General features: G+C 41.8%; 1 protein-coding gene across 1 annotated transcript in view; it reads left to right on the top strand.

Annotated features, from left to right (window-relative positions):
• Nucleotides 1–12951, top strand: part of daam2 (dishevelled associated activator of morphogenesis 2) — a 222304-nt gene that overhangs the window by 200580 nt on the left and 8773 nt on the right. Inside the window, 7 exon segments of the mRNA XM_029641047.2 lie at nt 3834–3940; nt 4497–4585; nt 7214–7382; nt 7583–7690; nt 7977–8037; nt 8277–8408; nt 12000–12170. Coding sequence (XP_029496907.2) covers nt 3834–3940; nt 4497–4585; nt 7214–7382; nt 7583–7690; nt 7977–8037; nt 8277–8408; nt 12000–12170 — 837 coding nt within the window.

Below are 12951 nucleotides of genomic sequence, written 5' to 3'. Positions count from 1 at the left end.
TTCGGATGTTTTCAATGAGGAGACTCAGTTAGATAGCAAATGTTCAGTTCTTCCTGAAAGATTATATGTGCAGGAGAAATCGGTCCGTTTTCTGCGTCATGTTTGGCTACCAAAAAACCCCGAAAATTCAGTTATAAAAACGCCGAACTTTTTCCAAAATAACTGCATAATATCGACTGAAACATGGCAAAGGTTGTTTAGAATCAATCCTCAAGGTGTTTTTCTACATATCTCTTCAAAGCTATATCGTTCGTGGAAGTGTGCTTTCCCCTCTGTATCCCATGGGAAAATGCTTGCAGCTGAAAATTACGCACCAATTTAGACAAAGGACACCGGGCGGACCCCTGGCAAATGTAGTCTCTTATGGCCAATCTTCCAATGATATGCCTACAAATACGTCACAATGCTGCAGACACCTTGGACGAACGGCAGAGAGCATAGGCTCCTTCATGGCACATTCACAGCCATATAAGGAGACGATGGAAAAAGAGAGCCTCAAAAATTCTGCTCATTTCCTGTTTGAGGTTTCATCTTGGTTTCGCCTGTAGCATGAGTTCTGTGGCACTCACAGATAATATCTTTGCAGTTTTGGAAACGTCAGAGTGTTTTCTTTCCAAAGCTGCCAATTATATGCATAGTCGAGCATCTTTTCGTGACAAAATATTGCGCTTAAAACGGGAACGTTTTTTATCCAATAATGAAATAGCGCCCCCATGGCATTGCAACCGCTGTGTCAGATTTTTTTTAAACGTTACGGAAAAAGCCTATTCATTGCAATAATCTGAGACGGAGCTCAGACGTAACCGCCATGTTGGAGTCAACAGAAATACGAACTTACAACATAAATATTCCCTTACCTTTGATGATCTTTCATCAGAATGTAGTGCAAGGAGTCCTAGTTCCACAATAAATCGTTGTTTTGTTCCATAATGTTCAATACTAGTGTCCAAGTAGCTGCATTTGCTAGCACTTTCAGCTCACGTGCCCAAAAACTGACTGCCGGTCCAAGATAACTTGCACGAAAAATTCCAAAAGATATATTCCAGGTCGAATAAACTGGTCAAACTAAGTAGAGAATCAATCTTCAGGATGTTATTATCATATATATCCAATAACGTTCCAACCGGATCATACGTTTTCATCTGGAGCCAAATGGAACAGCGGTAGCACTCACAGAGAAATGCGCCAAAGGAAAATGGCATTCTGTCGGGACACTGACTATTTTCCCTCCCAGCAGCTCAAAGTTCACAGCAAATGCTCCATTACACTTTCTACTGCATGAGGACATCTAGTGGAAGGCGTAGGAAGTGCTTCCAGATCCATATCTGGTTGGGAAAGAATTTCACTTCTTGTTTGGAAGATTGCCTGCCCTATGAGTTCTGTTATACTCACAGACATACTTCAAACAGTTTTAGAAACTTCAGTGTTTTCTATCCAATAGTAATAATAATATGCATATATTAGCAATCTAGGACAGAGTTTGATGCAGTTCACTATGGGCACGCAATTCATCCAAAGTGAAAATACTGCCCCCTATCATCAACAAGTTTCTTTAAATGTCAAATCAACTCAATATTTGGTGGCTGTTAGCTTGTGGCTGTTTAAAGAAAGAACCCATAGTCACAGAGGAAAGAGATAAATAATTCCTTTTGCCGGGCAGACTTTTATGCAAAGTGTGTCTTGCGGCGTGCATACACATCGACAAAGAAAATCAGGTTAATGCTTTGCTTCGGGCACAACAATAAAGTAGACCACGTGAGAATTAAGCCACTTTCTGGCTACATCCTGATTCTCCCCTCTTATCTGAAGTGTGCACATGCACACTCCCTGTCATAGATTTAACACTGGTGGAAACTCCTTCCAACCAATGCTCACACCCATCCTATGCTTTTAAATCCTTTACTGGACGTGTGCAAGTGCACACTTTGGAAGAAGGGTGGAGAATCGTTTTGGCATCTACTTAAGTATAACTCAAAATATCAGACTTAAGATATTTACCTGTATACAGTACCATTCAAAAGTTTGGAGACACCTACTCATTCCAGGGTTTTTCTTTATTTTTACTATTTAATAAAAAAAAAAGTGTTAAACAAATCGAAATATATTTGAGATTCTTCAAAGTAGCCACCCTTTGCCTTGATGACAGCTTTGCACACCGTTGGCATTCTCTCAACCAGCTTCATGAGGTAGTCACCTGGAATGCATTTCAATTGTATATAGACTGCCCATTTTTTTCTACTGTGTTATTGACTTGTTAATTGTTTACTCCATGTGTAACTCTGTGTTGTCTATTCACACTGCTATGCTTTATCTTGGCCAGGTCGCAGTTGCAAATGAGAACTTGTTCTCAACTAGCCTACCTGGTTAAATAAAGGTGAAATAAAAAAATATATTTTTTTTTTTTTTTTACATGTGTGCCATGTTAAAAGTTCATTTGTGGAATTTCTTTCCTTAATGCGTTTGAGACAATCAGTTGTCTTGTGACAAGGTAGGGGTGGTATATAGAAGATAGCCCTATTTGGTAAAATACTAAGTCCATATTATGGCAAGAACAGCTCAAATAAGCAAAGAGAAATTACAGTCCATCATTACTTTAAGACAACTTGTCAGTCAATCCGGAAAGAACTTTGAAAGTTTCTTCAAGTGCAGTTGCAAAAACCATCAAGCTCTATGATGAAACTGGCTGTCATGAGGACTGCAACAGGAAAGGAAGACCCAGAGTTACCTCTGCTGCAGAGGATAAGTTCATTAGAGTTATCAGCCTCCGAAATTGCATCCCAAATAAATGCTTCACAGAGTTCTGAGTTCACAGAGTTCACGGAGACACTGTCACTGATTTATTTAGAATTTAAGGCACACTTAACCAGCATGGCTACAACAGCATTCTGCAGCGATACGCCATCCCATCTGGTTTGCGCTTAGTGGGACTATCATTTGTTTTTCAACAGGACAATGAACCAAAACGCACCTTCAGGCGGTGTAAGAGCTATTTGACAAAGAAGGAGAGGGATGGAGTGCTGCATCAGATGACCTGGCCTCCACTATCACCCAACATCAACCCAATTGAGATGGTTTTGGATGAGTTGGACTGCAGAGTGAAGAAAAGCAGCCAACAAGTGCTCAGCATATCTGGGAACTCCTTCAAGCCTGTTGGAAAACCATTTCTCATGAAACTGGTTGAGAGGATGCCAAGAGTGTGCAAAGCTGTCATCAAGGCAAAGGGTGGCTACTTTGAAGAATCTAAAATATGATATATATGTTGACTTGTTTGTTATTTAATAGTTCTGATGTCTTCACTATTATTCTACAATGTAGAAAATATTAAAAAATAAAGAAAAACCATTGAATGATTAGTTATGTCCAAACTTTTGACTGGTACTGTACATAACTGTAGATTAAACTATGACCACACAGATGCATGAACATGGCTAAAATCATATATACATGAATCAATTTTGCCAGTCAAAAGTTAAACTCACGTCAACTTGTTTTATACAAAAGTGGTTACAGCACAAAGGCAGACATATTGTGCATTTTTTGATGGGCAATCGTCTCAATTGACCATCATCCGTCTATAAGGATTACTCCCATTAGCTCAATCTATCATTTTCACACACAAAAGCTGCGGCCTACAGAAAAAATAACATATGTATTTGGGGATGAACCAGAACTATTCTAAACCAGTAAAATTACAGAAATGATGATATGAATGCAGGGATGCAAATTCAAGTAATCAATCGTGTATTGCTAATAACTACATTGACATTTCTTAGATGCGTTCTAAGAAAACGTGGGTTTTGATTTGAGTTCCTCCTGGGTTTGTGCTTGTGTAGCTGCTGAAGTTTGTCCCTGAAAAGAGTGACATTGACCTCCTGGAAGAGCACAAACACGAGCTGGAGCGCATGGCCCGTGCTGACCGCTTCCTCTTCGAGATGAGCAGGTGAGCTTCGCCATTTTGCTAACACCCCTTTTCCAATGAGATTCTATTTGCCATATATTTTTAACTGTGCTGTTTCACAAAATTTCTGAACCTACAGTAAATAAGTTTTACAGACAGTATATTTGACATTAGTTATTGTGTTGTTATTAGTCCCACCCTTCAGCTCCATTCAACCCCTCCCATCTGTATGTCATAACACCATCTGTATTGGATTTCTATTTGCCATCTATTTTTCAACTGTGCTGTGATGCTTCACAAAAGTTATGAACTTTCTATTCTCATATTTTCTACAGATTGTAAATTATAGATTAACATTTTTGCTAAAAGTATTATTATATTATTGATTGATTAACTATGACTTTTCAAATCACCCAGTATCGCTATCTGCAGCGTTAGCTCCAGGTACATGTTGCAAGGATATTTTTTGAAGGGAGCATGCTTTTTTTTCTCGTTTTGAAATGATTTTCCACAACATTAACTCTAACTCCAAACTCTTTTTTTTGTGTGTTTTCTCTCTATCTTGTCCCTTTCATCCCCTCTTTAATCCCACCTCTAGAATTGACCACTACCAGCAGAGACTTCAGGCCCTGTACTTCAAGAAGAAGTTTGCAGAGCGCCTGGCGGAAACCAAGCCCAAGGTCGAAGGTACAATTGAGTAGCTAGTCAAAGACACTCGGGCCTTGTGGTCCTGTGTGGCTCAGTTAGTAAGTGTATGGCCCTAGGGTAATGGGTTTGATTCCCTCTGGGGCCACCCATACGAAAATGTATGCACTCACTGATAAGTTGCTATAGACAAAAGCCTCTGCCAAAGAGCATATCTTCATTTGGATTCACTTTTTTTCAATTGAATGTTCTTGAAAAGGCTCCTATAGATGAACTGAAATAGCAGAGGAAATGTGAGGAGAGTAGTCACCACAGACTATTATAAATTAAAAAGCCCTAGTTATCTGTGGTGAAACCACAATGAAGAGAAAGATCTAGTAGGAGGAGAGGAATTGTCAATAAGTCTGTTAATTAGACATCTAGCAAAGCATTTCTCTGAGCTTTTTGTGTTTGTGAGCATGTGTGTGTACGGTATGTGTGTGTGTGTGTGTGTGCACGTGAACTTATGTGTGCATGCCCATCTGTGTGTTTGGACCGTTTGTGGACTGTTTTTTTTCTCCAGTTGAAATAGAGTGAAGTTACCAGGGAGGCTGTTTTGGAAAGCTGGCAATTTTTGAGAGGGGAGAGGCGTTCTCATAAACACCGCTGTTCCGTTCTAAGTGCTGCATGGGTAAAGGTTTCCAGCAAAAGGCATGCAGTACACACATGTGCATATGTGTGCTCGTGCATTTTTGAGTGAGAATGTGTGTGTGTATTTGCCTGTGATTTGACTGTGCGTGTGTGAGAATGTGACCTTGTATGTGTGTGCTTGTTTTAGAGGTTTCTACTCAGGCTTATGACATTAAGACATGCACACTTTAATAACGTTTGAATAAGATATAAGACAAGTAATCCTATCATAACCTCAGAGCCAACTTTTGATGGAGGAAATAAGCAGCCCTTATACACGCTCAGTGGGATTTATTTCAGAACCTCTCCATGACGCCCATGCAGGATGAGGACAGTTTGTGGGTTCTGGAATGGAATGAGGCAGATACTGTACAAATAGGATTCAGTCATGTAACTATTGACAATGTCTATATTTCACAGAATGTCTGCTTAATACTGCGTCTGGTAGTATTTGGTGAATTGGTCTATTTTGACAATGGCTTTTTAAAATAAATTATCACCCTTTGCAGTACAGTAGGTGGCTCTGACAGTGTGAAAAGGTTCTTCTCTACCTTTTCACTAAACCTGATTTTGCTCCCTTCACAATTGTCATTGTCGGAAGTAGATAGGACTAAAGGAAACATCAAGGGGTCAGATTGTTGACGTCTATGAAGCATCTATGAACTGCTTATGTACTTCTTATGAATGTATTATGAAGTCCTTAAGTAGTCTTACTGTTTTCCAAGGCCCACCCAGGACGTTCAGTCCATCAACTGACTTTATAGGAGCTACATATTGTGTGTCTAGCCTTAAATTCCAACCAAAAAGTTTAGCTTCAAGCCAGTGTTTTACAAGCTTCCTCGCAGGAGAACGGACTATAATAATAACAATATGGATAAAAAAAAATATATTTTTTACATCCATCCAGCCAGGCACTTCAGTTCCCAGGGGGAAGAGATAGGCAGAGGATGATGTTGTCTCATTTCAATTTTCAAGCTCCACCTGACCTGTGTCGTGTATGGGGTTCAACGCTACCAAACATTCAGATATAAATACGACATGTAGAATATACATCCTCCTCTGTCAGATAGAAATGTATCCTCCATAGCAGAGATTATCTACCTGGAACAAATTTGCACCCTCCTGAACTCCACTCATGTTACTGTATTAATTGCGTTCTGTCTTAGTTTTTTTTCAGCTATTTACCAAAACAGTGGCGGGATAACAGCCTATGTTGTTTGAGCTGCAGATTGACCTTTTAAAGTGAAGAAAGAGATCTCTGAAGATGTTCTGTGATGCCAACTCTCACTCCAGGGAGAGATAGATTAGGATGGGGATGGCTTTTGTTCTACTAGTACTCCGTAGATCTGTATTGTGGTTTTGTTCCTTTTAAGTCAAAGAAACACTCTCTCTCCTTCCTTTGCGTCTGAGGATGTACCCTTTAGCTACTGTGGACATCTTGCATAATGATTGTAGCTATGTATTAGCTATCATGAAACGTTGTTATTTGCCCTCTCTCTCTCTCTCGCTGGAGTTTGAGGTTGAACCCTCAGCTAAGACGTCATGGATGTCGTCTATGGGAAGATCTCAATTGCATACTCCTTGTGTCCTCTCACCTCGTCTCCTTCTCAAAACCCATTAGAGGAGGTCATCAGAGGGGAGGGACTTTTGGCTTTCTTATCCAATAGGTTTTGAGAAGGAGAAGATAAGAGAGGACGCAAGGAGTACGCATTTGAGATCTTCACCATGTTATAGCTATTACAAAAGATTGCAATTGTTCTCTCTCAGCGGAGTTTGAGGTTCAAACCTTAGCTACTAAGGATGTCTTTCGGTGTTGAATGCAGTTTGTGAAAGCTATCACGATGCATTGCAATTGTTCCCCCCCACCCTCTCTCTCTCTCTCTCTTGCTCGCTGGAGTTGAACCGTCATATACTATGGACTTCATGTCTAGCATTGTTAAATGTAGTCTTATATGTTATAGCTATCACATACAGCTCTCCCTCAACCCCCCTCTCTCTCAGCCATACTGAGTGCCTCTAAGGAGGTGGTCCGCAGTAAGAGGTTGACTCAGACCCTGGAGGTGGTCCTGGCCTTCGGCAACTTCATGAACAAAGGTCAGCGGGGCAACGCCTACGGCTTCAAGGTGTCATCCCTCAACAAGATCGCAGACACCAAGTCCAGCATAGACAGGTCAGAGCGGGCACACGAGGGGTTAACTAACGGTTACACGAACGGCGAGGGGTTGTGGGCAGAGATTTGCAGATCAAATGTGTGAGTGTGAGAGGGCGTTTGTAAGGGTGAGAGAAAGTGTGTGTTTCTGTGTGTGAGAGAGAGTGATTTCAATGACATGTGTGTTCTCTCACTATCCATTCTAATGTGTGTTGAAACAGGAACATCACCATGTTGCACTACCTAATCATGATCTTTGAGAAGAACTACCCTGACATCCTCCACATCCAGCAGGACCTGCTCAGCATACCTGAGGCAGCCAAAGTCAAGTAAGTACCCACCGCCTGTTTGACACAGATCTAGGATCAGTTAACCTTAACCATTAGGCCGCACACAAAACTGACCTTAGATCAGTGTCTAGACGCAACTTTATCCTACTCCACTTTACTGGGGTACCATTCAAAAGCTATTTGAAATAGGGTGCTGCTCTATGGGAGCTCAAGGGAGAGGTTGATCTAGGATTAGATTATGCCTTATTACCCCAATATACTTAACCCATAGTGGGATAGGATTAAATAATAACTGACATCTGAACGTCTTCCTTTTCTAAACCAGTCTGGCTGAGTTAGAGAAAGAGGTGCACAACATCAAGAGTGGACTGAAGGCTATAGAGACTGTGAGTTGTCAATCATTTGTGTGTCCGCCTGTCTGTCTGTCTGTGTGTGCTTGTGATGCGCATCTGGCGACTGTCTCGATGTCTTTACTTACTACACACATTCCTAGGTAATACCTCCCTCACTTAAGAGAAAGAATAAGACATTTTCTGTGCATACAAGAGCGTATGTTACAAAGACTAACAACAGAAAGTGAGTGAAAAAGAAAGTGAAATGATAACATCCCTCTCTCCCCCTTCAGGAGCTGCAGTACCAGCAGAGCAGGATGACGGACCGGGGGGACAAGTTTGTCCCCGTGGTGGGGGACTTCATCACAGTGGCCAGCTTCAGCTTCTCTGAGCTAGAAGACCTTCTGAACGAGGCCAAGGATAAGGTAGAAACCGTTAACCTCTCAACCCCTTGAAGTAGGCCAAGGACAAGGTAGTGTCCCCTCTCAACTATGAACATTAATGGCTCCAATCCCATTCAGAATACTCTTGCCAAACCAGTATGAGAGAGAGAGGAGTTGGTGGTGGGTAAGAGAGGGAAGAGAGGAACCTTTGTGCATCTTTCCAACCCTGTGTGATTACTAATATTTATATATTTTTAATTCCATTCCTTTACTTTAGATTGTGTGTATTGTTAGATACTACTGCACTGTTGGAGCTAGAAACACAAGCATTTCGCTACACCCGCAATAGCATCTGCATATGACAAATTCAATTTGATTTGATTTGACTTGACTTGAACAGGCCGGGGAACCCCGATGTTGAATTCGTTTCTCTCTGTTTATCAGATTTATTACTGTTGAAATGTAGTTGGTCTCCTCTGTTACCTCCTTCTAAGGGAATGAGAGAAAGGCTTTTTGAACTCTGTAGGGGACAACGGGTTGTAGTGGAATGCGTATGAGAATGTTTGAGTGGGAAGGCAGTTGCTATGTTTTGCAGTATTTTTCGATTATGTGTGTGTCAGTGAGTCACATGGCCATGAGGACTGATGTGGTATGTGTGCATGTAAAGGATGGAAAGAGGGAGGAGAAAGAGAGAGAGAAAAAGAGAGGGAAGGGCACTCGTTGCCATCACAGAGCCTCGTCTGTGTTAACGTCTGTACTCCTAATTATTTGTTCAAGGAGCACTGTAAAAAGGAGGGGAAAAATGGTCCATTTACAACGTCACAGGAAAAGGCCTGAGCCGAAGCTCCATTTGCTGCTATAAAACAAAATAACCTCTGTGTGCACCAGGCCAGACTCTATCTAACCCACTTGCCTCGGAGCTGTGTGTGTGTGTTGGGGAGAGGATGAGTCAACGTGTAGGCAACCCAGTCAGGCTTCTCAATATTCATGGGGGGGTTTGTCTGTCTGTCTGTCTGTCTGGCTGGCTAAAGTAATAGAAATGATTATTTCTGATGACATCACTTCTTGGACAGGGAAACTGATTCCAGTGAAGTGCTTACTAATGATTAAATAAAGTAATGTCATCGGTGCAGTGAAATGCTTATGTTCCCATCACTCAATGCAGTAAATCTCAACAAGCACAAAATAATCCAAAAAGCTGTACAGCAGTAGATATATGTAAACATTATTAGAGGGATACTTCAGGATTTTGTCAATGAGGCCCTTTATCTACTTCCCCAGAGTCAGATGAACTAATGGATAGCATGATGGCAAATAACAAATGATAGCATAGACATCCAGTCACTGTGCTAAAACACGTTATAATTTGCTAACTTCCATCATACTGGACACAGAACACTACTTCTCTGCGTAATCAGGTCCTTACTCATTTACATTTACATTTAAGTCATTTAGCAGACGCTCTTATCCAGAGCGACTTACAAATTGGTGCGTTCACCTTAAGACATCCAGTGGAACAGCCACTTTACAATAGTGCATCTAAATCTTTGACAGGAGCACTCCAAACAAAACACAATGAATAAATTGATAACTCGTAAATGGAAAGAAATAAACCAAAACCTGTTTCTCACAAGCCTAGGTTGTGCTCTCTGCAAACAGCGTTTCCACTCCGACAATGAGAACCGTAAAAGACTGTAATAATAATATATTGAATGCATTAACAGAAATTACGGTAATCAAGCAAACATTATAGATTAGAAATTATTGGAATGAATGGTAAATGTACTACTAGTGACACTGGTGTGCCATCCTCACTGCCTCCACAATGTCCACTGAGACAGGCATCAATCCATTTTGTGATTCTTTTGCTATGAAAACGTTTTTTTTTTTTTTTGCAAATGCTTGACTACAATGTTATTGGCCGACCAACAGCCTATCGACCAGTCGACTAATGGGGTCAAGACTAGTTTGGGAACATGGGTGTGTGCAGTCACCTTGCTGTGGTTAAATGCCGTGGTTTTGCGTGAATGCTGCCATCGATCCATTGTTTCTGGCTTGGATAAGTTCTAATCGCCACAGTGGGAACAACATCCTCTAGGCACTTCCTGTTGAACCCAGTCACCGAGTCAGTGTATACATCGATATTATTCCCGGAGGCGGCCCAGAACATATCCCAGTCCGCGTGATCAAAACAATCTTTAAGCATAGATTCCTATTGGTTCAGACCAATGTTGAACAGTCCTTACCATGGGTGCTTCCTGTTTAAGTTTCTGCCTATAGGCAGAGAGGAGCAGGATGGAGGTGTGGTAAGATTTCCCAAAGGGTGGGGGAGGGCCTTATCGCCGTCCCAGAAGGGAGAGTAGCAATGGTCAAGAATTTTCATGCAGCGAGTAGCAAAGGAGATGTGGTGTTAGAATTTCGGGAGCGTTTTCCTCAGATTTCGTTTATTAAGTCTCCAGCTACAATACATTTATGCGGTTTCCAGTTTGCACAAAGTCCAGTGTAGTGCCTTGAGAGACGTCACAGTGTTGGCTTGTGTGGGGAATGTACACACCAGCTATTCATTCTCGCACCAAACATTTGGCAGGCTAGCTGGGCATAGGGGGGAAGGGGTGCAGAATGTACATGGAAGGTAATGCGGTCATCCAATCTGGGATTTGAACCTACAATGTTGGGGTAATCAGACCAACATGTTAACCACCAAACCATACAACCACCTCTCAACATTCTACATTCTTAGCTATATAAACTCGCACCAAGGGGGAAAGGGAAGCGGAACGTCAGGCTTGAACTTTGGGACAACTGTTTGACAAGCTGTCGGGAATATCGGCTTAATGGGCAAGGGAATCAGTTACAGGGCAGCAGAGAGGGAACGAGGATCGGGACTGGAACGTTACGAGCAAGTATATGGGCCAAATGTCCCGTCCCCTTTCCGAAATCTGAAAGATGCTAACAAGTGCGAAATCGCGATTTGTCCAGAGCACCAAAACTAGCGCTGCTCATTATCTCACGCATCCCGTCATGACAGATCTATGGTACCATTTATGTTTACCTAGTCTGTCCACGAGACATTATGTGTAGAGGAATCAGGCTGGCTATAAGCCCTCTATTGAGGTTTAGAGGATTTTTTTTTTTTTTTTTACAAATTTACTTCCTACAATTGTTTGCCTCAATTGGGATTTGTGGGAAATTCCACGATCCATGGTAGAGGTGTATCAATAATATGTATTTCCAAACGATCCAGCCCTTAAGAATTGGCCGATACCAACTACCATTGCTAATTATGTTAACTTTATTTGGGCTTACTTTTGAGATGTGTAATTCCAATTACTGGTTAAACTCACACACATAGTACTAACAGGTGTATAGAGGAAAAAACACACTGTACACTGGTGATTCAGATGCTTCCAGCATTTACGTTTCCGTCACTTCACCTTCATTAGGGTGAGATGTGTAATTCCAATTACTGGTTAAACTCACACACATAGTACTAACAGGTGTATAGAGGAAAAAACACACTGCACACTGGTGATTCAGATGCTTCCAACGTTTACGTTTACGTCACTTCACCTTCATTAGGGTGAGATCTGTAATTCCAACATTCCCCATCCCTTCCTCTCTCTCCTTGTGCAGTTCACCAAGTCACTGAAGCACTTTGGGGAGGAGCAGGATCGCATGCAGCCCGATGAGTTCTTTGGGATCTTCGACACATTCCTGGTGTCGTTCGACGAAGCCAGGCAGGACCTGGAGAACATGCAGCGCCGCAAGCAGGAGGAGGAAAGGAGAGCACGCATGGAAGTCATGGTGAGAGAGAGAGACCAGGCAGGCATTTAGGCTATAGTGAGACACACACACACACACACACACACACAAGGAAGGACCTGGAGAATATTCATGACAACAGTCATGGGAATGTGGCTTGGAGAACTGGAAAAGTCTGGGAACAAGACAGACCTCCAGACATCCATCCCCCTGCATTCATGCTTACAGACACACATAGACACAGAACAACCTTGCAGCCTGAGTAAAACCACATCATGTTTATGTAGTGATGAGGATGATGATAAGCATTTTAGTAATATGTAGTAACCTTAAAGTCTGTACTCTGTTCTGCATTTGTTAAAGGGATTCTCTGGTACTTTTATATACTCTTTAGCCAGTTGATCTGAAAGTTGCACTAGTTAAATAAAGGTTAAATAAAAAAGTGGTCCCTGAAAATTGTGATCTACCTCACATATGTGCAGATATGTGCACCACGTCATTCATTGCTCTCTCTCGCTCTCTCTCTTTGCGGTGTCCACTGAGCCATTGGGCCCGCCCTGCAACCTCATTGGATAACGCTGGGCAGGCTCTTGCTAGCTGTCACTCAAATGCAAGGGACCGACGCTCATTGGCTAGAACTCAAATGGCTAGGGGGCTGGCCCATGTGGAGGGAAATATAGAGAAAATGGCATGGCACAGCTTTAAGAAAACAGTCGCTTTCAAACTAAGGATTTACTGGCTAATTGAAGTAAGACAGTAATTATGTTCATGGATTATGCATGTATGAACTACATATTGAAACATCTAGCCCAAAGTGGGAGGT

Source organism: Oncorhynchus nerka, linkage group LG28, assembly GCF_034236695.1.
Source record: "Oncorhynchus nerka isolate Pitt River linkage group LG28, Oner_Uvic_2.0, whole genome shotgun sequence".
Classification (NCBI taxonomy): domain Eukaryota; kingdom Metazoa; phylum Chordata; class Actinopteri; order Salmoniformes; family Salmonidae; genus Oncorhynchus; species Oncorhynchus nerka.
The sequence above is the reverse complement of the archived record's forward strand: the minus strand, read 5'-3'. Positions and strand labels throughout refer to the sequence as shown.